A 25,841-nucleotide genomic window follows, 5' to 3' on the forward strand; every position below is an offset into this window, starting at 1 on the left:
TGATTGATATAATTTTGAACAGGACTAGCTTGTTTCTCTGTGAAAATCTGGAGACTTCACATATGGATATTTCTTCCTATAGATGAAAGAGAACTCTTTGTTAAACACAGTTGACAGAAGGCTTAATAGATGATTTACACATAGGGTGATCAGATGCATACCAAGTATACTGTTCACGAAATGAAACAATTCTTCCACCATAACATAAAAAGTGGGCCTCTTTTCAGTGCACTTGCATTTCACAGTCAAAATGTGATTGATGCCATTTTAGTCTTGCTGTACAACTGATAAATAGCAACATTTTTCACTACTTATTTATTATCTATGTTCGCAGTTTTCTTACAATCAGGGTCTTTCAAGACAGCTGGTAAAATGAAGATTAAACCCTGTACCACTGATAGGAAGGTTCTGCAACTTCTGTGTCCCTCCCTCCACTCTGTCTACAGTTGAGCTCTGGAGGCAGTGGGGCAGGGCTGCCACTTAACCAGCTCGCGTTAACAAATCTGCTAGGTTAAAAAGGAAAGTGTTGCCTGCACTCAGTATTATGCTGAGTCTGTGCAGTGTTCCCAAAATTTAAATTTAGACCAAACCAAATCTTACATCTGTTCTGAGAAGTAAAGACAATGTACAGTGGATAGAACACGGCTTCTGGAGTTCTACAGACCCAAGGTCACATCTGGCTTTAGGGGTTTTTAGCGCTAAGATTCTGGGCAAGTAATGTGGTCTCTCTGAACTCAGTATTTTCACTCATAAAGCCAACTTTATACAGACGCAGGAAGGATGAACTGAGATCATTTATATGTCAAGTGCTAAAAATGGTAGCTATTGAACTTGTTCACAGTTGCTCCAGATTGTCCTAGGTTCTTGGACTGAAAGAGTCCAACAGAGTACCATTCAGTCAGTCAGCAAATATTTACAAGGTGTCTGCTGGAAGCCAAGCACTGTGATAGCACTAGGGACATCTGGGATGAGTCTCAGCCATTGTCCTTCAGGGGCTTCCGGTCTGTGTGCAGAGATCACAAAATGCTGAGCTCTTAGGCCAGCGTGCTGTGATGGCAGTAGGGAAGGTCACAACGGCAAGGGTTTCATGTAAACAACAAAACCGGCTCACTTTTTCCCCCCATGTGGACTTGTCTGGTTTTCTTCTGTTGGCTCAGGAATTTCTGGTAACCCCAACCTTTGTATTAGAGCAGCAAATTCCCGAGCTAACCTAGAGTCAGGACAGTAACACAGAGTGGGCTCTTTTACGATGTTGAATTCAGGCCATACTCCTTAGTCAGCAGTTGATATGCTGGGACTGTCAGGCTGGAATATCCTCTCCTGAAACAAGGGGTATATGAACAGATTTACAATAGTTCTGCACATTCAGGGAGTATAGCATCATTATTAAGAACTATCTATCTTTAATTGAGCTTTTCAAGTCTGCTAACTTTATTCCAAGTTATAAGGGATTGTGGCAGCTTGCTGTCTGCGTGGGAACCTGGGGGCCTTTCAGAGCTACACTTCTTTGCCCTCCAGGCAGAGATAATGTAGAACATGCAAATTATGCCTGGGCTTATTTTCTTGTACTGTTCTTATAGGCTCACCCACTTAAGTATTGGATTATATTTGATAGGTGCGCTTCGTTAACGAATGGTCATGACTTTGCTCAAAGGTACAAAGCTGTTCTAAACTCAGCAGTAAAGGCTATCGAACTTATACTTACTTTTCCTGTGATTATTGGCAACATTGGCACGGCTGTCACTTTGCTGCTATTCCATACAATAATGATAAAAATAAAAAGTAATCATTTTAGCTTTAACTATTTGCATTTCCGAGAAGAATGCCAGAGTTTTTGAAGAAGGCATGATTTTAAAAATTCTATATATACATATATACATGTACATATTACACAGACTGTATTCCTCTTAACCATTCTAACCAAATATTTGCATATGTGTAACCAAATTCATATTTTTTTACCCATTATATACACATCCATTTTACTTAAGGGAGGAAAAACATTAAATTATTAGAGTAATTTAAAATTAACATCTACTAACTTTACAGGAAAATACTTCACCCTCACTTAGGTAAATATAACCAAGTAGGGTCTAGCCTTCCTTTGTATGGAAGGAGTGAAAAGTAGAAAAACGTAATTTGGAGTTTCCTTGTTCGCCTCACATGCACCACTACCTCCACTGTCTTGACTTCTGGCAGTGTGGAACTTTAGTAGCTAGTCAGCCAGAAGTGAGAGCTCCCCCAACATTAAACTCTCAAAAGACTCCTCGGTTGTCATAGAATTACAGAGTATGGATGAGCACCTTGTTCATATGTATTGTGTCTACTGAATATACATATATATGTGGGAATAAATAAGTGGTATCTTTTTTTTTCTTTTTTTTGCGGTACGCGGGCCTCTCACTCCTGTGGCCTCTCCCGTCGCAGAGCACAGGCTCCGGACGCGCAGGCTCAGCGGCCATGGCTCACAGGCCCAGCTGCTCCGCGGCATGTGGGATCTTCCCAGACCGGGGCACAAACCCGTGTCCACTGCACTGGCAGACGGACTCTCAACCACTGTGCCACCAGGGAAGCCCCTGAGTAGTATCTTTATTTGACTGTTCCTGGAAAATACAGAGAAACTTATCTTTTATTGTTCTGAATCCCATTCAGGTTATCTTGTTGGTATCGTCTGAATATTTGTGTCCCTCCAGAATTCAAATGTTGAAATTTAAATCTAGTACCCAGTGTGATAGTATTAGGAGGTGGGGCCTTTAGGAGTGATTAGGTTATAAGGGTGGGACCCTCATGAATAGGATTAATACGCTTATAAACAGACCCAAGAACTCCGTTGCCCCTTCAACCACATAAGGGTACAGTAAGAAGAGGCCCCTCACCTGAACATGCTGGTACCCTAATCTTTAGCCTCCAGAACTGTGAGAAATGAATATCTGTTATTTATAAGACACTCAATCTATGGCATTTTGTTGTAGCAGCATGAATGAACCAAGATGCTTATAAGTGCACATTTGTTCTAAACTGTTGAATTCTTAAGTAAGATTTTGAGAGGATTGACAGATAAAAAACTGTTAGAAAATGATCTGATATAGCATTGGAACAATATGCTATACTGACCTTCTAGGATTAGTGCATTCATTCATTCAACACACGTTTATTGAGCATCTTCCATTGAAAAGCTCTCCATGAGGTACTCAGAATCTGGAAATGAAGGATATACCTCTTGCCATTAAAGAGTTTGAAGTATGATGGGAAAGGAAGTTGAATGACCAGATGTTTGTAAGAGCACAGAAATGCTCTGACATATGTACACACAGCACGCACATGAGAGGGGTATCTGATGTAGCCTGCAGGGTGAATAGTGATCAAAGACAAGCTTCCAGCAGAAGGTGGCCTCTGGGTTGATGGCTAACTGCGCTACAGTAAGTCCCCTACATACGAATGAGTTCTGTTCTGAGAGCACGTTGGTAAGTCCAATTTGTTCATAAGCCCAACAAAGTTAGCCTAGGTACCCAACTAGCACAATTGGCTATATAGTACTGTACTGTAATAGGTTTATAATACTCTTCACACAAATAATACATAAAAAACTAGCAAACACAAAAAATAAAAATATTTTAAACCTTACAGTACAATACCTTGAAAAGTACAGCAGTACAACAGCTGGCATCCAGGGGCTGGCATCAAGTGAACAGTCAAGAAGAGTTACTGACTGGAGGAGGGAGAGGAGGTGGGAGATGGTAGCGCAGAAGGATCACCAGCAATAGGAGATGGAGGTCAAGCCGCAATTTCCCTCACGCCTGACGTTGACGGCACAGGTTCTGGTTCCTTGTTGGATTCAATTCTGTCTGCCCTCTTGGAAAAATGATCCAAGGATGTCTGGGTAGTAGTTCTTTTTTTCTCATCATAGATGACTCAGTAGCACTGGATTGCATTCTGCACAGCTGCTGCAACCTTCGTGTACCGTTCTACATTAGGGTCCTGTGCCTCAAAAACTAACAGTGCCTCCTCAAATAAAGAAAATCCCCTTGCCATTTCCTGTGTCATGAATCTCTTCAGTTCCTCAGTTACTTCTTCTTCCCCTTGTCTCTCTTTGTCCTTTCTCTGGGCCTCCAACTCCATCAGGTGTTCATTAGTAAGCTCCTCGTGTTGCACAGCAAGGAGTGCAATGAAGTCGTCCTCTTGCAGATCTAGCTTGAAATAAAGATACTGTACTACTGTACTCTATGCAGTAATGTACAGTAACGTACACAAAAGCACAGTCACTAGTAGAGGACGCACGCATGTGACAGTGTATGCCAGACAGCTGAACTAACTTACGTGACTGGACATGTGAATGCATGTTGGCATCTTCGAAAGTTTACAACTTGAAGGTTTGTATGTAGGGGACTTAGCACTAGGAAAAAGGAGAGAGCAGTTGGCTTGGGAGCCCACATGCAGTTCAGCACACCTGGAGAATTAGATGAGGGAAGGGGTGTAGGTAGGGTGAAAGCCATGATGTTGGAGGGGATGCCCAACTTTGGAACGTTAGGAGGCGATCAAGTTTCCTAAGGGTAGGAAATGCAACAGAAGTTCAATATAAGAAGACTGTAAGGCAACTTTTTCCTCACTGAGGAATTCCTTCTATAGCCCACGGCCTGATCTTGCCCCCAAGATTTCAGGCAACAGCTCTTCCCTGGAACCCCCTGCTCCAGCCCATATTTCATTACTGCTCTAGAGGAAGGTCTCCTCATTTTGAGAGAAAATCTGTCTCCATGAAACTTTCATCTATATGCCCTAATTTTGCTCTCTGAAACAGGAAAGAACTCTAATTTCCTCTCCATCTTTTAAATTTTCAGTGAGTTAAATATCTCAATCAGTCTTTAAGTCTTCCGTCCTTCTGATGAAAATTAAACAACTTCTTCAACCATGACTTACATGACCTTTTTTCTAGACCAATCTCCATTCTAATCACTTTTCCTTCCAACGCACCAAACTTGATCACAATACTCTCAGTTGACCACGGTGTACAATTCAACTATTAACAGCCTGGAAGAGTTGACTGTGCTTTCATTAATGATGCTTACTATTGAAATAGCTTTTCCAGTAGCTTCCACTGAATTGCTGGTACACGCTAAAGTTGTTGTTACCTAAAATTCCCATCTTTTTTTTTATATGAACTGCTATCTGGCAATGTTTCTATAATTCTATATTTACGTGTTTTTTAAAGTGTAGTAGAGTATTTTACCATTATTTTCATTGGGTTAGTTTCAGCTTCTGGAATATTTGAAGATTTATTGCGTGCATTGTTTTAACTCATTTGCCCTTAAAGCTCTTTTTCCCCTACAAAAGTGGCCAACATTTGCTTCCACTCGCCTCCTTGGCTGGGGCACATTCTGCTTGATTGTACGTGGCGGTCAGCCCCGCGTCTGGTGTTCTGCCAGATGGATGATTAAAGAGTCTCCCAGTATTCTAAGGCAAAACTCTGTGTGGCAGGTGCCTTGATTAGCTTGATTTGTGTCGTCTCTGAGCTTCAAAGGACATTCTACAAGAGTCAAGAGAACTGTTTCCCAGGAGGCTTGTGATCTTTAAAAATACTGAGGCTGCTTTTCCGTGACTTGGCTTTATTAAACTGATATATTTAACTAACTGGCAGGGACCAAAAGATGAGTTACATTTAACTTCTCACCTGCAATATTGCTATGGGTTTGAGACAGGGCTAAATAGTTTGGCTCTGGAGTTCATTGTCAAAGCGTATCCAGGATTTCAAGTGTTTATCTCAATTAACATTGAGAGTGTATAAAATTAGGCTACACATGTTATAAGAATTATGTTTTTCTCTTGAAATTTCTGGCTTTTAGATTCCCAGACCTGGCAGGAAATCTTTCTGGCTCCTCTGCTTCTGATCCTAGCTGTTTTCATAAAATGCAAACACATGCAAAAACATTGTAAAAAACCCCAATGTTCAGTCATGTTCAGTAAGACTTCAAAAGATGTTTGCTTTGAACTTGGTTCTAAAGATGGGCATACCTTCATGAGAATGGAAGATATCTTCTTACTCTCTATGATGTGGTTTGGCCCTTTTCAGGGCCCCAAAGTTAGCTTTGTTCTGTAAGGCACATTAAATTCACTTTTTTGGACTAGGAATTAACGTGGATATTTCTTCCTATAGAACATCTTGGGGCTCTAGTTCCCAAAGGGGCAACGGTTTTAGACCGTAAAGGGAAAACTGTACTGCATCAAAGAGACTTGGGACAGCATCACGAGCTCCACACTCTGTGCCTGGTCTTAGATTTAATGAAGCATTTGAATTGTGGTTCCTTAGGTTTTTGGATGCTGGGTGATCCATACAAACTCTGGTACCATTCCGTAGTTTACAGAAACGTGAGACTAGGCTGATGGGTGTAGTACACCTGTAGTTAGCAGAGTACGATTGCAGAGATACCTTCTGTAGACAGGTTTTCCGCATCTTTTCCTACTTTGTTTTCTTTCCAAGTTTTATCCAACTTCCCTGGTAATCATACTGCAGAACACCCTGTCCTAGAGAGAACCTTTGCCATTGATCTCTCCTCAGATAGATTCTTGTAGCTAATGAGACTGAGGTCTCTTTTTGGTAGGCAGTTTCATTGAATCTCACTCCTTTGTCATTATTCTTATAGTCTATCTTTATTTTTGTTCATTTCTGTTTTGGGGCCATTATCCAACTCAAAACAAACATAGTCAATTTTTTTTTTTTTTTGCAGTATGTGGGCCTCTCACTGTTGTGGCCTCTCCCGTTGCGGAGCACAGGCTCCAGGTGCACAGGCTCAGTGGCCATGGCTCACGGGCCCAGCCGCTCTGCGGCATGTGGGATCTTCCCAGACCGGGGCACGAACCCATGTCCCCTGCATCGGCAGGCGGACTCTCAACCACTGTGCCACCAGGGAAGCCCCAACATAGTCAATTTTTAAAATGTCTTTCTCTAGTCCATATTTGTACTTTATTTTCCGTGGATCCTAAATAGATCTAAAATGTGACCTTTCCCCCATCTCTTGCTATGAGAATCTCCCTGATTCTGTCATTTCTGAAATATTCAAAACTTTTACACAAAGCCTTTGTCTGTCTATGCTTCTTACCACATCTTCTACTATCTTTTGATTATTTAGCACTTTGAATTAGAAATGTATGCCTTTTGTAATAATGCTTATTCATTCTATAAATATTTGGGAGTGATTTTTAGATGCCAAACCCTGCAGTAAATATTATAGACAGTAAAGAATTAGGTGTGTTTACTGTCAGACAGTCTCAGTGCTGTCTTAGACAAGCCCAGGGCTGTGCCCCTCTGCATGGGGTAAGGAGCTTATGGGGTCAAGGTAACATGTCCACCTGGAGTCTGACCATGTGCTAAGTACCAGGATCCTGGAATCTGCTGCCCAAATTATCCCAAACCCACTTCCTGGGCTCGCATGGTCCCCTTTCCCTAGTTCATCCTTCGCGAGAGCTTAGTTCTAGGCCTGAGGAGTGGACGAGAGACAGACATTTTGGGAGGGTGTAAACAAGCTTGGAGATGCAGGCAGGGGTAGCCTCACATGTGCTCACAAAGACCTTTGTGATGCAGTGGGGCAAACGGGGGGAGAAAAGGGGCCAAAGGGTATAGGATTGGGGTCACTGCTGCCTTCCTGCTCTCCCTTTTTTGCCAAGTTAAGGTGCAGAACTTGAAGGAATACAAGACTTCTGAATTTGAAGCTGTCTTGCCAAGCCTGATTGAAAGTCAGGATATAATTATGAAATAGTTTGTTGGCAGGGTGGACCTATTTGACCTCTTGCTTCAGGCCCTGAAAATGTGAAGGGCGGGTCTGTGGAGCTGACAACGTAAGAGAGTCTACTTCAGGCCAAGGCAGTCAGTGTGGCAAACTCTCTAATTGTAGGGGTCATGGGAACACACAGCAGGCGGGATGGGGGCAACACGAACACGCAGGTCAGGGGAGTCCTCCTGGAACTGTGGCACTGAACTTAGACTTGCCACGAGTAGAATCTTCCTGGGTGGCATCAAGAAGAGGACACAAAGGGCTGCACACAAGGATGGCAGAGGAGGGAAGGAAGGACAGGAGGAAGGGAGGGAAGGAGCTGGAGAGACAGAGAGAGAGAGACACTGACTGTTGGAGGGCCTGGACGTTTTTCAGTATGACTGCAGTATTGGGAGGTCGGGAGCAAAGTTGTGTTAAGGATGCTGTCTCACTCCCTTTTCTCTACAATTCATTTCTCTTGACTTGTGTCACTTGCTTCTTTCTCCTTCTGATGTCCAAGGTTTTTTAAAGTCCCTTTTATCTCACCGTCAGTCAACCTTCCATTTACCCTTGAATTTACTGCTGAAAATGTATTTCTACATGAAGCCATTCAATAATTACCTGTCATTGAAAGTGCAAGATTCTTTTCATGAAAGTGACACAAAAGCAGGAATAGATTAAAAGTAGCATCTGATTTCCTCATAGTCAGGTTCCCTTCTCAGCTATTTTCTTAAAGAATTAAGCATATTCCTAATTTTCCTACCTCACATAGTATAAGGTTGGTGTTCTCTGTCTTCCATTTACTAAAAACCTCCTAAAACTAGTACGAATACTTATTATCCTTATTAATAATGATGACAGCCAGGGTTTTATTCTTGTCTTCTATGCCTTACAGACATTATTTCATTTAAGCCTCACAATCACGCATGAGGTGCCCAGGGTGTTACCACCATTTACAGATGCAGAAATTGGGACCCAGGAGAGTTATGTAACTTGCCCAATGCACATGAACAAAAATGGCAGAACGGAATTATGAACCCTTATTGGCTTGACTCCAAAACCTGCACTCTTGCCTCTTTAGGATGTCGCCACCGTTTGCCACTTCTGACAAATACATGGAATCAAGGCCAAGTCTTAGCCCAGTGACCAGCCCACACTAAGCCCATATTAAGCAGAAGAAATACTGTAGTACATTAAACACGGGTGGTGAGTTGGGACACACTTGTGAGAATTGCCTTTTCAAATTATCCTAGAGACTATAGGTAAACCTTCTGAATCAGTTAACAGCCTCCTTTATCTTCCCCTCCAAGTCACTCCTCTTATTTATCCGGAGGTCACCTCTTTTTCTTGGAGAATTGATTACGAGTCTACACATTTCCCCCAAGCCTGTCACAACTCTCCTAGTGACACTGTCTATGACAGGAGCTGCCAAGGTTTTGACAGGCTAGATAACGTAAACTCGTGCATTTCGTTTATTTGGTTTGAACCTTAACGCTGTGGATGTCATTCTCTTTGGACCACTTAAAGAATCCATTCAAAAATTTTCAAAAATTAGCCCTTTTCAAATAAATGTGTTAAGGATTAAAAATACACTTTTAAATGTACTTCTGCATCATTACTACCTGCATTTATTTACAAATCAGCGAAAAAAACTTTTTCTTACAAAGTTTAAATCATTCTGTAGCCCTTTAATGGTGTTAAAAATGCAGAGGTGTCTGAAATGTGAAACTGGTCTTCTTTGTTGTTGAATTAAAAAATCAGAGACATATGTTAAAAGAAACCAGCACAAAATTATTTGTGTCCATGCATCTGTTAGAGAAACGTGTTTCCCTCAATGCAGAGAAATGCCGAGGATTGTTACTTATCTGAAGCACTGATCATTTTTTTTAAGTTAAGGAAACGTGGACGGAGAACGAGAGAGACATAAAAGTCTTGGTATTTCATGAGCCTTGGGTGTCGGTTTTCTTGCAGGCTCCCGTCGGTTTTCCCAACTTTGAGTCACAGTGCAGGAAGTTGGCCACCTTAGCCATTTAGGCATTTTGCAAAGACACAGGTTAATTTAATTTGAAAAGAATACGTTGTACGTTTAGTTTAAATTATGAGGCTGACATTCATTTTTCACTGACCTCGGAGAATTTATACAGGTACTTTACAGATTCTCAAGTGACATCTATTGATTTTTTAAAAAGCTTAATGGAACAGAATTTAAAGGCTTAATTATTTCAAATGGTAAAAATCAAAATTGCCAACTGATTTTTATTAGGTCAGTGTTATAACTAGATTAGCTTAAGGTTGAATTAGGGCCTTCCCTTGTGGCGCAGTAGTTGAGAGTCCGCCTGCCGATGCAGGGGACACGGGTTCGTGCCCCGGTCCGGGAGGATCCCGCATGCTGCGGAGCGGCTGGGCCCGTGAGCCATGGCCGCAAAAAAAAAAAAAAAAAAAAAAAAAAAAGATTGAATCAGAATGGTGAGAGTGTCCTTTAACTACTTTTCTAGATATATAACCAAAAATTACCTCTTTACATAGACCAAAAGATTTAGATCGACGGGGGATTGGATATGTGACCATGTAGATATAGCCAACAATAAATAGAGCATTCTAACATTTCACTCTAATTTTTTAAGAGTTTCATTTGGACCTTACAGTTATGCCTGTAACACTACAGTTTAATATTAGAAATGGCTATCCGTTTATTTTTAAATGTCTTTTTATTACAAAACACAAATATAGAAAATCACCCAAATCAAATGTATGGCTTACTTTTATAATGAGAGTATTACTCAGGTCAAGAAATAAAACTTTACCAGACAGCGGAGATGGCCTTTCGGTATGCCCTTTCCCAATCACAGCCTCTGCCTCTCCCCACAAATACAAATTATTCTTTTATAATAATCAACTTGCACTTTAAAAATAGCTTTGCCACCTAAATATGCATCTCTTGACACTATTGTTAACCTTGCCAACTTTCAAAAATCAGATATGTCTTTAAGTCTCTTTTAAGCTCCACTTCTTACATTTTCTTTTAAACTCCATTTCTTGCATTTTCTTACAATTTAAAGAACCCTGGTCATTTGACCTGCCAAGTTTTCTGCAGTCAGAGTTTTGCTAACTTCATATTCTTGGTTCAACATGTTCTTCAGTTCTCTGTTTTTTCCTGAAACGTATCCAGAAACTGGATAAAGCTCCTCTTTGGCATGACTATAGGAGACACATAATATATGGTCGTTTCCCATGCTGTCATCTTAGCAGCCATAGATGCTCAATGCCAATATTTATGTATACATTGGTAGTTGAAAAGTGGTGATATTTTAATTTCATCATTTCTTTTGTATTTAGTTGTTGGAATACTTTTGCTGAGAGACCCTTTCTCTCAGTTACTATTTGATTGGCCAGTAATACAGTTCTCTTAAGAAGGGCGAGATACGTGCTTGATTTCTCTCCTTTATTTGCTAGTTTTCAAGGTAATGAATAGGATACCTAATATCTTCTGAAGATAAACAATACTTTCTTTAAACTTATTTGGTAAGTTTCAATGCATGGCAATTATTATCATTGCTAAAGCTCAAACTGGTCCATCTTTGGCATGAGGACTTCTTCACGTTTGCTTATGGGTCATTCCGTCATGCCCCCGGTAGTCTCTGATAGCTTGCTTGCTCTTGGGTAGCACAAGATGCTCCAAGCTAATGTTGTGTGTATCCTGTCCCTAATATGGAATCAGTCCTTTTTTTTTTTTTTCCTTTTCTTTTTTGAAAAACCCTAGTTTCTTTTAGTGAGAAATGGTCTTTCAAGACCACAGTCTGGACACCACTGATACTCATTACTACTGGATTGATCATTATTTCCAGCCTCTTTGGGTGGACAGTTAATTCACATTGATACTTTCAATTCAAATTAGAGACTACCAAGACTTAAATTTAACCCATTTTCTTATATCTTTATCTCCTTTCTTCCATACCAACAATTCTGATTCTCAATGATAAAGGCAACGTTGGAATTAAAATATTCCATAATAACTCATTTGTCTTATTCCATATTCTATACAGGGGTCTCAGGATAAAAATATCAATCCATCTACCAATACAAATACTGATAAAATGCATATACTTTCTCTATTCTCATCCAACTTGTTAATAGTTGTACCAAATCCACATTGTCAGAGTATATAGCCAATGCATAACATATTCTCTGCTTTTCAACTCTCATGTGGTCTTAGGACAGGTAACTCTATAGTTAATGCTTGCCATCTGTTCTTAGATCTCGGCATTTTAGTTTTCTAAGTTCATTCTCCATTAGATTACTGGGCTCACATTTTCTTTCCTTCAGTATTTTAAATATATTACTTCATTTTTCTACTGTTCTAAATCACTGCTGTTAAACTCTACTGATAATATAAATATTTTCCCTGTATAAATCATGCAGTATGTTTTTCTAGATGCCCAAAGGACTTTTTTTCTTTAAAATACGATGAATTTGGGTTTCCCTGGTGGCGCAGTGGTTGAGAGTCCGCCTGCCGATGAAGAGGACATGGGTTCGTGCCCCGGTCCGGGAGGATCCCACATGTCGCAGAGCGGCTGGGCCTGTGAGCCATGGCTGCTGAGTCTGTGCGTCCGGAGCCTGTGCTCCGCAATGGGAGAGGCCATAACAGTGAGAGGCCCGCATACCGCAAAAAAAAAAAAAAAAAAAAAAAAAGTAAAAAATGACACTGAAGGAATTGCTGATTACTTAGGATTTGTAAGTAGTTATTGAATAGAACTTTCGCCTTGAAATATGAAAACTATGTATTCATAAGTATATTTTTACTATTTTGTTAAACTAGTGCTATGGATAATTATTTTCATAATACTGAAAAATGGAAATATATAAAATTGGTCTTTTAAAAATCTAATGAGATACAGAGTTTAGGAAAGAGAAGTTTTCTTTAAAAAAGCTTTCAGAAATAAAGACTAAAATAGGACAGGCAAAAGAATAAACAAACACAACAGATAATGTCATAAAAGAACTAGAAGGTGAATAAGAGAAGTTTTTTAAATCAAAAAGAAATTCAGAAAGATTTTTTTTTTAAGGATTTTAGGGAAAGTGATAAATATTGAAGAGAAGCAGAGAAGACGAAATACACAGAAAATAGGAGACCCTAAGGCAGAAAACAAAAGAAAGGGAACAGAATCGATACAAAAAGTTATAATTCAAGAAAACTTCCCTGAAATAATAATAAAAGAAAAAGTATTGCACTGCATACCTGGCAATAGTGAGCCAGACTGATATACTCTAGCAAATTCATCGTTTTTTTTTTTTTTTTTTTTTTGGCGGTATGCGGGCCTCTCACTGTTGTGGCCTCTCCCCTTGCGGAGCACAGGCTCCGGACGCGCAGGCTCAGCGGCCATGGCTTACGGGCCCAGCCGCTCTGCGGCATGTGGGATACTCCCGGACCGGGGCACGAACCCGTGTCCCCTGCATCGGCAGGCGGACTCTCAACCACTGCGCCACCAGGGAAGCTCTCTTCAGTGTCTTTATTGCACATTCAATAATACTATCTACTTAATGATTTTAAAAGTGAGTTCTCTGTTTTATCTTATTATTTATAAGCTTTATGATTTTATAGTCTCTGTGTAGATACAGAGCCAGCTAAGACCTACAAATTGTTTGTTTGCTCATTCATTCTTCAAATATTTAGTTTTCATCTATATTGCCCAGCCCTGTACCAGGACTTGGGAAGCAAAAATGAATAAAAACAATTTTTGCCCTTCAACAACTTAGAGTTAAATGGGAAAGACAGAGAAAGTAGCCAGTGGTTGTAATAGGGTGTGATATGTGTTTGGGTAAAGATATGCATACAAAGGACCATGTGAAGATTTAAGTGATGGGGCCAGGGGAGAAGACAGGAAAGCTAACAGGTGAGTGGATCAGTGAAGATATACACATTTACAGAATAATACTCCTGCACTTTACAGTTGTATAACTCTGAAGCTCTAAGCACTCTTTCACATTCACTATCCAATGTGAAACAACCCTGTGGTTCTGAAACAACCTTATATATGAGGAAACCCACCTTCGGAAGACACGTTGTGACTTTCCAAGACCTTATGGCTGACAATTTGCTGTTATTGGTACAGTGAAGTTCAAGGTCATATGGATTTTTTAAAAGTCAATTGACCAATAATATATATCTCAGTCTATTTTATGTCATTGCAATTAAAAATAACTATCACTAGCCATCCATCCTACAGCTCTACCCTGTCGTCCCTTCTCCTATTCAATATCCATTCATAAAAATTACCACTCTCCTAAATAGGGAGCCTGTCATTACTGGCATTGCACTCCCATATTTTTTACGTGGGAAGAAAAGAAAAGAATAAAATGCTTTTTTTTTTTTTGGCAACTGAATAGCCACTTTTCAGAAAATAACAAGGAACGCTAAAATGCTTTAAAATTTGACATTATTAGTAATAGTCATTAGTTCCATAATTGCTCCTGCCTTTTAAAATTTTTTTAAGGTAAATCTCTAAGGCAAGGGCATTATCACTAAAGGAACTATTTAGCTTAACATGAAAACATTGGAAGAAAAATGTAGATTGTTCTCATTTTAATTTAAAAGTTGGTTATGTGCATAGGGATTGAGTGTTGTTCGTCCCTTCTGAGAGGGCAAATTTGGCTTCTGACCACACCTTAGGTTGCTGATTCCTGGTACAGATGTAACCCACAGCAGCTGTGGAACTTAAAGGTAGAGTAAGATCATAACATCTTCTCTTAAAATGCTACTGTCTTTTAGCCCTTAGCAATGCTAAAGCAGTGAAGTGTCCTCTCTACTGGATAAAGGTGTCATTTTCAGAGAAAGATGGTCTGCACTGGTGCTCTAATTGTTCATGAGATTGTGAGCAAAGTTTCAGAAAAGAAATTTTCAACAGTATGAAAAGACTTTGGGGCCAATTAGAAACAGCATCCGTTTATATATGTAAGTGTGAAAACTCAAGTGTAACTATTCATTTATTGACTACATCAATGATCTAGAAGACCTCTGAACTTTCCAAAACAATTTTGATTTTCTAAACTATAGCACCCAGATCACTGCTTATTCTCTTGGACATAAGTAGTAGTTGCCACCTATAAAGTTTGCTGGAGTTTGGAAAGCTGAACTTCAATCTATCTGTCATCTGTCACAAATTCAGTAGCCCTGTGTAATAACGCACTTAGAAAACACAGCGGTATTTGTTTTTCTCTTTGGGATATGCGGATATGTGTATGTATACGGCTGATTCACTTTGTTGTACAACAGAAACTAACACAGCATTGTGAAGCAATTATACTCCAATAAAGATGTATATAAATAAATAAATAATAATAGAAAAGAAGAAAATACAACAAGGAATTCCCTGGTGGTCCAGTGGTTAGGACTGTGTGCTTCTACTTAGGGGGGCCTGGGTTCTATCCTTGGTCAGGGAACTAAGATCCCGCAAGCCGCATGGCATGGCAAAAAAACCCAAAAAACGTGTAACCATTATATTAGCAGCTGTATTACAGGAAATTATAGTATAAAATTAGGAAATGACACGATGTTAATATCTCTATATCTCAAAATGCAATACACATTTCAGTGCATAGTATATTGGTGGTTTTCATAGTAATACTTGTGGTTTCATATATTTGCTCTGTTGGGTCTGGACCCTTGCACAGAATTTTCCTTCTGCCTGGTATGAGTTCTCCTCCTTATTCAAATCCTTCATCTGGCTAATTGACTGTCTTTAGGACTAAGCTTAAAAATAATTTCTGCAAGTTTTAATCCTTCTACTTTGACTCCTTCATCATCTCTATCCAATGCCTATAACAGTTCCCAGCACATAGAATTTCTCAAAACATGCCTGTTAAGTAAATGAAAGAGTAGGTGCCTTTTCCTCCTATTTTTTCCTGTGGCACCTTGGGCTTACCTGTGTCAATTAACTTTTGCTCTGTATTCTAATAACTTGTAGATCTAGTTTCTCAAGGTAAACTTTTTATGGTAGGGATCAGTTCTTATTCACCTCTTTGTTCCCAAGCCTAGTTAATTATGTGGCACACAATAGGTGCTTAATAAATACTTGTGGAATAAATAACGGGGTAAAGTGTTATGGGTCCCTTAGGTACAGAAATGCCCTGGCCATTCATATGAAGCTTCCATTCTTCTGTGGGTTCTAAGTACCACAGGTACTTCTTAAGAGAGTGTTGTCTGTATCAGGATTATTGTTTAGTTTCATTTGAAAAAAAAGTGGGGAGAAAGAACATTCTGGTGGAAGTAGGGTTCTCATGGAACTTTCTTTGAAGGAAATGAATACCAGAGGTCTTAGACATAAAATGTTAGTGAATAAATGTACCCTATATGCAAGTGCAAGTCTGTACGCATTTTGTCTAAAGATTAGTAAGAGATGAACAGGAAATACTGGTTGAAACAAGAGCAGCCTCGTATGGTGGGAAATGGTGATGGATTCAGGAAAGTGTGGGTCTAGTCCTAGCTCAGTCTCTAGAATATGCCATCTCACTGAGAATGTTTCCTTAACTGGAAAAGAACTAGGAGAGTGACGATAGCCTTCGTCTCTGACAGTTGTGATCCCACGTCATATGTTAAGCAGTAATCATATCAGCCCCTTTTTCTTTCTTTCTTTCTCTAAGTTTATATTTTGTAATTCACATTCAAAACATTTTTATCTCAACTGTTGGTTATATTAAGATTCATGATAAGTGAAACCACATTTCAGGAAATTCCTTTTCTTCTTTTTTTTTTTTATTTAAGGCATAGTTTCCATGTATTCTGCCCTTTCCCTCCTTCACACGCCCCTGTCTGCCACCCTTCTATCCCCTTTCTTCTCTTTGTTTTTCAAGGGAAATTGCATTTGGGTATTTGTGATTCATTTCCAGATGATTAACAAACTATTATATTGTTAGAATGACTTGATATTTAAAATGCCAGTTCTTTAAAGCTAAGAAAAGGATGACTGAAGTTGATAGCTTTGTGCTTTGGAAGGGATTTTATTTCATTAGCACCACCAGTGGGGGAAGGAGGGAAAATCAGCATTTCAGCAGTGCCATGTTAGAAATGGGGAACCTGGGGCAGCCATGTTGAATCAAGCCTCTTGGCTGGGGCCATCTCTTCTGACCCCAAGGCTCAGAGATCCTGATGTCTTGTTCTTTTCTTTCTTCCCTTGGCTCTGTGCCACATTTGTAATTCTCTCTGCAAAAGGTCCATTTCCTCTGTATTTTCCTCCTGGAGTCATTTACTTCGTGTTCCTCATTCATCAGTGCCACCCATGTCAGTGATTTATGAAAGGTGGTCACAGCCAGACTCCAAGCTGTGTGGCCTTTGAAACAAATAGCGTTGTGTAGGTTGCTCCTTTTCTATGGTGTAGATATTGAAAAAGACCTGGCACTGTGGGAAAAAGAAAGCCTGTCGAGAAGCCCTGTAGTACACACAGTGTTTTAGTTATATCTGCTCATCAAGAAAACCCTCAGTCATCACCAGGTCTTGGCATAAGACTCCAAGTGTGCAGACAATTTGGGAAAACCACTGCACTCCAGAGCGAAGGAAACAAATAAGTGTCTTCAGCGAGCACCCAGGGACTAGTCTGCAGCATCTCACCGTTGGCCCTCAGATGCTGGCCCTTCCAGAAAGCAGATCTGTTACTCCAAGCAGTTTGCCACTCATTCTCTTGCCCCTAGCAGCCCAGGCGAAGGGGATTATTGGCACAAATGGACTAGTTCTGTCACACAGCAGAGCCAAATTGGAAGAACCCACAGCATTCTTTGTGGACCAGTTGTCCAAATGAGGGCTGATAGCGTCGTTAGTTCAACTATAAAAAGCAGTTTTGATAGCGTCGTTAGTTCAACTATAAAAAGCAGTTTATTTGAAGTAAGTTTCCAGCCCTGTCTGCATGCTTTGAGTTAAATTCCTCATAGTTTGGAGGATTTATATGGATTTGATATTTTCTAATAGTTTATGTTTCAGTTTAAGTAAATATAACTATCCTATCTCTTTCACTATCTTATCCGTTGAAAAAAATCCCACAAGATTGGAAGCATTTGGAAACATTTAAACTATAGCATATTAATTTTTTTGCTAGTGGAAACCATGATTTGTGAAAAAATATGACCACATCTGTGATTTCTAAGGAATCCGAGAACTTTATTCCTAGCTTAATTTTTGTTTTGAAGAAAAAGCATGCTTTTTTTTTAACCCTCTGAAAGTGCTTCGGAGTATACATCACATTTTTTAAAAAAAAAACTAAAGTAAATTTAATTTTTTGTTTTAGAATTTTCATTGCAGCAAGGTAGAAGAGTGTCAGGGTTGAATCCAGTCCCAGCAATGCCTTTTTTGGTTCCTGGGCTTTAAGCACTTCAGTCAGCAGCTCTGCCTTCAATTTCTTTATGGATCGAATTGACCTGAGGATGCCTTACCCTCAAATTGTAGCGAAAAACCAATCAAATAAGATCACGTCTATGAGAGCCTTGAGACGTTAAAAAGGAGGGTCTTTGAAAAGTCATAGAAACAAATGTAAGCTTTATTCACACTTATTTAGTTAGCTTTTAAACACATATGGTGTCCTAGGATTTACCATTTCATATCTCAGAATTTATTTCTAAACGTTTCTGCCCATGAATTATAAAAATATATCTTCTTCTAACGGAATCACTTTGCTTTTATATATATATAACCTTTCCAAACTGACAAGCTGTTTGACCATTTTGACCACCAATGTTTAGATGAGTTTGCGATATCTGTTTAATTTGATGTTTTAGATTTCAGTGATTTAAAATCTCAGTGATTACTAGTGTTCAATGAAATGCTGGTAAAAGGCACAAATAACGGAGAATTTACTAATAACACACAAGTAAGGTGAGGAAGACTGGATATAAACATTTGGAAAAGGGCAGGCTAATGAGCTGTACTCTTTTCCATAAGTACTTTTAAGTCCCTCTGCCAGGTCTTCACACAGATTTATCAAAGACAGAATTAATGACTGTTTTCTTAATCTAGTTTTAGGTGCATATTTATAAAGTTAATAACAGAAAATCTTATACTACACATTTAGCATTCTGTCCACCTAGCTCCACTAGGTGGTTATTTGTTTATGTGACCTAAAATCCGCCTAAAAGATATATTGTTGCCTTGAAACAATTATTATCTGCTCCAGAGTAAGAATTTGCCAAGCTGATAATCCCCTAAGTACGAACTGAGATGGTGGAGGACAGTAAAGATTTGGTGTTGCTCCCAGGTTTCACTGCTCTTCATGACTCATCTTCTTTCCTATTTTCTCTCTCCTTCTCTTGACTTTTTCAACCTCTCTTCCTCTTTGCCTCTAGGGAGAAGCCTCCAGTGGAGGACAGTCATTGAAAAACTACATGGAAGAAGTGAGTTTTAAGGTAGTCTTGTAACATGGTCTGAAATCAGTCTATCATATAGGGTGAGACACTCACTTGGGCTTTCTCCATCTGCCTGTAGGGTTTCCAGTCATGCCCTCAAAAGCAAGACGGTAAATAATATATCAAAATGGTGTTTTGTTCCTCCTTGGTTGGGAGATCCTATAAATATTAATTTATCTTGAAAATGAAGGTAAAACTGTATAAACATAAGGCTATCATATATTTTCACTCACAAACATTTGTTGCTATCCTAATAAATGAGAAACACATGTTTTATATTGGCCATGCACAAAAAAATAGGATATGATCATTGCTCTTATGGAGAGAATAATCTGTACCAAATTGGGATTCATTCATGCGATAAATGCTCATCAAGGATGTTATTCGTACAAGCCATTAAGCAAAGTGCTATCTTGACAATAAAAATGTCTGGCAGATTTTTGTTGCAAAACCATTTAGACTCCTGGTTTTATTTTGGAGATATCCAGGGGTGCTCTGTGTCTCAGGATGTGTCTTTGGGCTGTCTGCAAACTGCATTTGGGAACTCTCAGATAAGCCAGTGGACAGACTCCATAAAACTTGGTCTGAAGCCAAACCATAATGGTCACTGAATTAGCCATCTGAATCTGTTTCAGGTGAAGGAAACCAGAAAACAGTTTGGTGATGATATCATAGAAGTAGCAAATATTTGGTTTGACTATTGCTTCTCAGCAAGACAGAATCTGTTTCTCTAAGTATTTTATTCTTTCATGCATGAATCCATTAAAAGACCATTTCGAGTGGCCTACTGAGTGTAGGAGGTAGTCCGTACATTTATTCAAAACAGTGTACCCATACTTAAACTCACTCTTGCTTCCAAATATCACTTGGAGAGGAAAATCAGAGTGCATAGCACCCCTTTAAGTCTCAGATCTCTGGTTTGCAGGCTTGTTTGGAGATGGTTGAAGTTTTACCAAAAGCACAATGGAGAAAGGGTAACGAAAGGAAAGAAAGGAAATAACTACGTAGATGGTCTCAGTTCGGGTTAGAAAATCAAAATATATGGGGCAAGAAATTGGAGGGTTGGTGCATCAATTTTAAATTTCAGTGTAATGGATTTGATGCCGAAATTGAGAAAAATACAGTCAAGAAGTTAATGCTGCCCAAGGAGAGAAAGATACTATTTTCAATATGTACACCAATAGAACCTCCCTTTAGAATTCTGTAGTTGCCCAAGCCCTTGGCTAGCATTCCCCATTAGGGACTAGAGGTGGTAGGTCACCTCCACAAACAGGGTACCTAATGCCTTTTGTCGTGTGTCCTGTATGGGTCTAGTACTTTGGAAGAAGAGGTGCTGGTACAGGGTATGGGCTGCATACGTGATAGAACTTTAAAAATGAGTCATTCTAATTTGGGTTCTTATCCAAGGAAAAGATCCTTATTTTCTCCATCATTATACATGTGCAGTCTAAACATGCACGTCGTAAGCAGTTGTAAATACTTAATGTGACGAGGTTGGGCATTTGTGCCTTTACACTAGAAGTGCTGGCAGGGCATCTCTCCTCAATGTGGTCCTCTGACTAGGTAAGAAATGGGGGCTTGTAAGAAATGCCAAACCTCAGCATTCACACCAGATCCAAAGAATCAAAATTTGCATTTCTAACAAAATCCCTGTGTTATTCATAAACACCCTAAGGTCTGAGAAGCTCTACCCTGAAGTGTTCTTTCCAATGCTATTTCTAGAAAGTAACTGCATACTTCATGGAAAATCCCCAATTTTATAAATATAACATGGGTAAAAGGGAAATTCTTATTAATAAATTTATGAGTTTTATTTATTCATTTATTCTCAAAAATAATATTTTTGGTTGATTGGGGTATGTAATCTCTCCAGCTTCTGAGATTCATTACTGACTTTCAGTTTGAATTTATGACTATGTTTGAGCTGCCCAAGGTAAGCCTTTCCTTTCTCGGGGTTCAGTATCACATAGTATTTTTTTTTCTAATATTGATTGATATTTAGATTTTAGCTCTTTTTAAAAGCAGTAAACAATTATCCTTTACAGAAAAACTAAGCATGATCTTAATTAATGAACTATTAATTTATCAATAGTTTGTTTCTTTTTGCAGACATTAATGCGTTTGGTCTTTAGGAAATATGTGTTCTAACTCTTTCCACTGGCAGTCCAAATATGTTAAGAATGTGAGCCATAAAAGGATAGTTTTATTTTTTCTCACTTACACTCTTATTTCACTTTTGCCTTCCTTCTTCTTGTTAATAGAATCAGCAAACAATGGGGAACAGTATTTATAAATGTTAGAAGCATTGAAGTTAGAAGTTAAAAGTGATCTAGCAAACATTTGCTTTTATTTAGTACACACTAAAACTCACATAAACCATAGAGTTTACATTTTTATTATATTTAACACTTCTTGCTAAAGTTTGAACAGCTCTTTGCACATCAAAGTCCCTGTTTTTTTTTTTTAATTTAGTCTTATAATTAGACAGAATCATAACCACATGATGGTAGGCAATTCTGTTTAGACCTAAGTCAAAACTAAGGAGATGATATGGTCTCCTCAAAAAGTAAAGCTAAAATGAGATTTCTATTTATATTTTCTATATATTTAATGTATTATTTTTTTCAGATAGGATTTGTATTTTTGACCAAATAAAAATGAGATATTTTGTAATAGTTTATTTCAGTTAATCCTCAAAATGGTTCTAACAATCTTTTTTTAATTATGTGTTCTTTACATGTAAGGCACTTGCTAACTCAAGGTAGGAATAAAAACTTCACATCGCAAAAATTTTAGCTGTTAGAATTAAAATATTAATATTCACTCAAAAAAATATATATAATTAAAAACAACTTATCAAAATCAAGTACTTACAAAGCTTACTATACATTTTATAGAGAAGCTGATCCATTTAAACTATCACATTTCCCAAAGGAATAACTGGAGAAATAGCATAGTATACTGGTTAAAAATCCACCAATTAATAGAGAAATGTATTAATTTGCATATGTATTCAACAAGTAAGTATTGTCAATTTAAATGATTGAGGAACTATAAAGAGCTAAAGACTGAAGTTAATGACTTTTAAAACTTTTTCAAGAGCAGTTTAGAGCCATTCCTCACGACTTCAGGAAGTTAGCTGAAGGCCAAGGCAACACACAGAGCAGTGTGAACTAACTCAAGGTGTCAAGCGGCAGCTTCACAATCTCTGAGGGTGTCAGACAGGAAAAGAAGCACATTGAGCGGGCAGGCCTTTCCAAATCTGTTGAGGCTGATTTTGCCAGCTGTACCATCTGAACTGGAAAGGGGATCAATTCTATGTAACAAAATATCTTAGAATTGTTCTTCACGCCAGTTTTGGCCTGTCTTTTCCTCCTGTGGTATATTCTGTGATTGTTAGTGTAATGAAGTTCCAACTATACTTTTGAAAGAGAGTGCATGACATTATTCTCCTATAAAAATAAGAGATAATTTGCTTTTTATCATGCACAGGGATTTACTTGTTAAAAGTGGAAATAACTATTATTCAGCATTATAGTTTTATTCCACTTAGGAAACTAGAAAACAAGGGTTTTTGCAGGGGAACCCCATTTGGTCACCGATATTCATTAAGAATTCATACATGTTGTTAAAGGATAGCAATTTTTAAAAAACTTATCATGATGGCTTTCATACAGATGTAAAATGAACACATGTCAAGGTTTGTTTAAGTCATTAGTGAATGAGGAAACCAGTAAGATGTTATAGCCAGTTCAAAGGAGAATTCTTAACCCTCACATGTGTAGTCAAATAAAGAATGCTGAAATGAAGTTATAAACAGATGTAAAAAATGGCCAAACTGATCAACATCCATAAGTTAATAACCAATTGCATTAAAATAGATGCAATTTGCATTTATATGGACAAGAATTATTTGCACTACTATACATTTCTGTAAATTACAAAGTTGTAAAATAGCTCAAAGTCAGTGAAAGACTCGGAGACTTTATAAAATCAGATAAACAGGGCTTCCCTGGTGGCGCAGTGGTTGAGAGTCCGCCTGCCGATTCAGGGGACACGGGTTCGTGCCCCGGTCCGGGAGTATCCCACATGCCGCGGAGCGGCTGGGTCCGTGAGCCACGGCCGCTGAGCCTGCGCGTCCGGAGCCTGTGCTCCGCAACGGGAGAGGCCACAACAGTGAGAGGCCCGCGAACTGCCAAAAAAAAAAAGAATCAGATAAACAAAAGGGCTTACTAGAAAAATGATTTGTTTTTCATTGACTGCACCCAATAACCTTTTGCTAATTTCAAAGTCTTTTACAACTTCATCCTACAATTTCCTTGTATAGAAAAACCACAAAATGGAATGAATTAAGAAAGAAGATGAAGGTGTCATGAAAATAATCAATAAACAATCAATAAGAAAGACTAGAAAAGAGTTTTCTTTGAGCCAAACTGAGGACTAGCGCAGAAGACTCTGCTTGGGGAGAGCAGAGTTTTCAGCACAGTTTTCTATCTTGTCAGAACAAAGAACCTTAAACAAGTCAGGGTTATATTCTTCAAGGTTTCAAACAAAAGAACAGTCCAGCAAGTACACAGCAAGTCAGCTTGGCCTTGACACCTGGGCAGGGAGTCTTATCATCAAAGGAGGACCAGCATTGGTGTCCCAAGAAGAGACGCATTTAATCTTTATTTTTAACATGGACATTCTTTACTTTTGGTCAATGCATCCTTTTCTCTAAGAATTAAAGCAGATGTACAACGTATGTTTAGTAGCAAACAGGCTATTTTAGTTAGCATAAAATTCAAGTTAACTCATGTATAAGCCAGAATGACTTTCCTATATCTCAATATGTGAAAATTTCTTGTATCAGAGGGCAATCCCAATGTGTAGTGTAGTTGTAGTGTAGTGTAGCAAATTTGTCAGGTAAAGTTTTTTAGAAGCTTGTGTTTATTTTGTAATGTTTTCCACAATCTACCATATTTTTGTACTGATAACTTGGTTATTGCTCCCTTTCTTTTCTTTTCCCAGATCCTATTCGTTCCAACTTATATTTTCTCAAATGTATTACTTCCCTGTTCTTATGTTTTAATTACCCTTTGATGATATGCAAAAGAAATAAACTATAGAAGTATAATTCACTAAAAAATTAACAGAGTTCAGCCTGATAATACTAGCCATTTCATTAACAAAGTTATTTCCAAACTTTATTAATTTAAGAACGTAAATTATATATGGAGAACTTTAACAGAAGTATAGGCTTAATTCTTTGTCAGTATTGCAGTCTATTAAATGTATGTAAAGTGGGGTGTAATTTTATTTTGCTTTATTTGCAACATGCTTCAGGGATACTTACTGTATATAGATCTCATGGTTATAGAAGGGAAATGAAAATGATTAATCCTTTTTGAAAGATGGAAACTGATGTTTGGTGTGTTATTTTCATTCTTAACCAAAGGGAAAGAAATATTTAGTTGCCTCAGAGTTAAATTATCCAATGGTGAAAGTTTGAGCAAAGGAGCATTTTTTTTTTCTCTAAATAACCTGAATAACCTATGGCCACACATGACATAAATCACTGATTGATTGCATTTAGAGAATCCAAAAATAAACTACCCACGTGGAATAACAATACCGCTAAAGTTTATAAAGCACTTACTCTGTTAGCAGATAAAATGATATGTTGATACAGGGCGAGAGACTGTTTTCCATATGATACATGTCACTATTTCCCACCACTCCTGGTCCCTGGACATTTACATACTTATGGGGAAAGTGTTTTAGAAAAAGGATGAATGTCATTTCTTCTGAAAGCAATCCAAAGAACTTGCTCTTGGGAATATGAAACAGTTTTCACTGTGCTCATACAGAGTTTAATATTCCTGTAGAAAATTTTTTGAACAAGTTGGCAAAGAGGAACATGTCAACTCTTGTTTTTAAAAATGTTCACGATTTTAGCTCCTTGACCCCATCAAAAATAATTATAAGAAGTCTGATGGGCTGAACTTTGGACATACATAGTACTGCCTGCTGGTATTGATGAAGCAAACAGGTGCATTATATTACTAACTGTATTCAAGGGAAAACCAAAGTAAAACATTCAAATGATCTATTAATAGCAATATCTGTACTGTCTCTATGATTCTGATTCCAACATCTCAACATTTTAAAGTTTTTCCCAAACTAGATATTTTGCTGAGCTCATGTTTCATTTGTATTTTATATAATTTGCAATAAACAAAGAATGGTTGCAATAAACAAAGAATAACTTGCCTGTTCAGTAGTAAAACCATTAAGACCAGAAACCAATCAGTAGTATTACTAAATATTCTGAACTATTAAGGGAAAAAGTAACACCATCGACTTCTTAGTCATATCTTTTCTTACGAAAACAGATTTTAGGATTTGGGCCAAAAAGCTAAATAATCAAAATACTTTTTCAATTAAAAACATTTTTTCATGATCACTTTAAACTTTTTTCTGTTTTAGACAAAGAACTTTTGCCATTCGATTTTACTTTATAAAACCAAAAAGATCATTTTCATATTTCCTCTTTAAACACCAGAGACTCCATGTTCTATTTTTGAAAAACTGCAGGAATGTGATTATCCCCCTCTGTTACATGAAAATTTTTTTAATTTTACTTCTGCTGTTCTTTATACTGTTATGGAATTTTAAAGCTAAGATTTTTCACGTTTCTGCTGCTTCCGTAGTATAGCCCTACAAGACCAAATCCAA

The 25,841-nt window shown here is 38.2% G+C and overlaps 1 protein-coding gene across 1 annotated transcript in view; it reads left to right on the forward strand.

Moving 5' to 3' along the window:
- The window catches only part of LOC116742711 (uncharacterized protein C8orf34-like), a 202,766-nt gene that overhangs the window by 114,940 nt on the left and 61,985 nt on the right, over window positions 1-25,841 (forward strand). The window contains exon 5 of the mRNA XM_032610549.1: window positions 19,065-19,112. Coding sequence (XP_032466440.1) covers window positions 19,065-19,112 — 48 coding nt within the window. The remainder of the gene's footprint in view (window positions 1-19,064; window positions 19,113-25,841) is intronic.

Source organism: Phocoena sinus, chromosome 17 (assembly GCF_008692025.1).
Source record: "Phocoena sinus isolate mPhoSin1 chromosome 17, mPhoSin1.pri, whole genome shotgun sequence".
NCBI lineage: Eukaryota > Metazoa > Chordata > Mammalia > Artiodactyla > Phocoenidae > Phocoena > Phocoena sinus.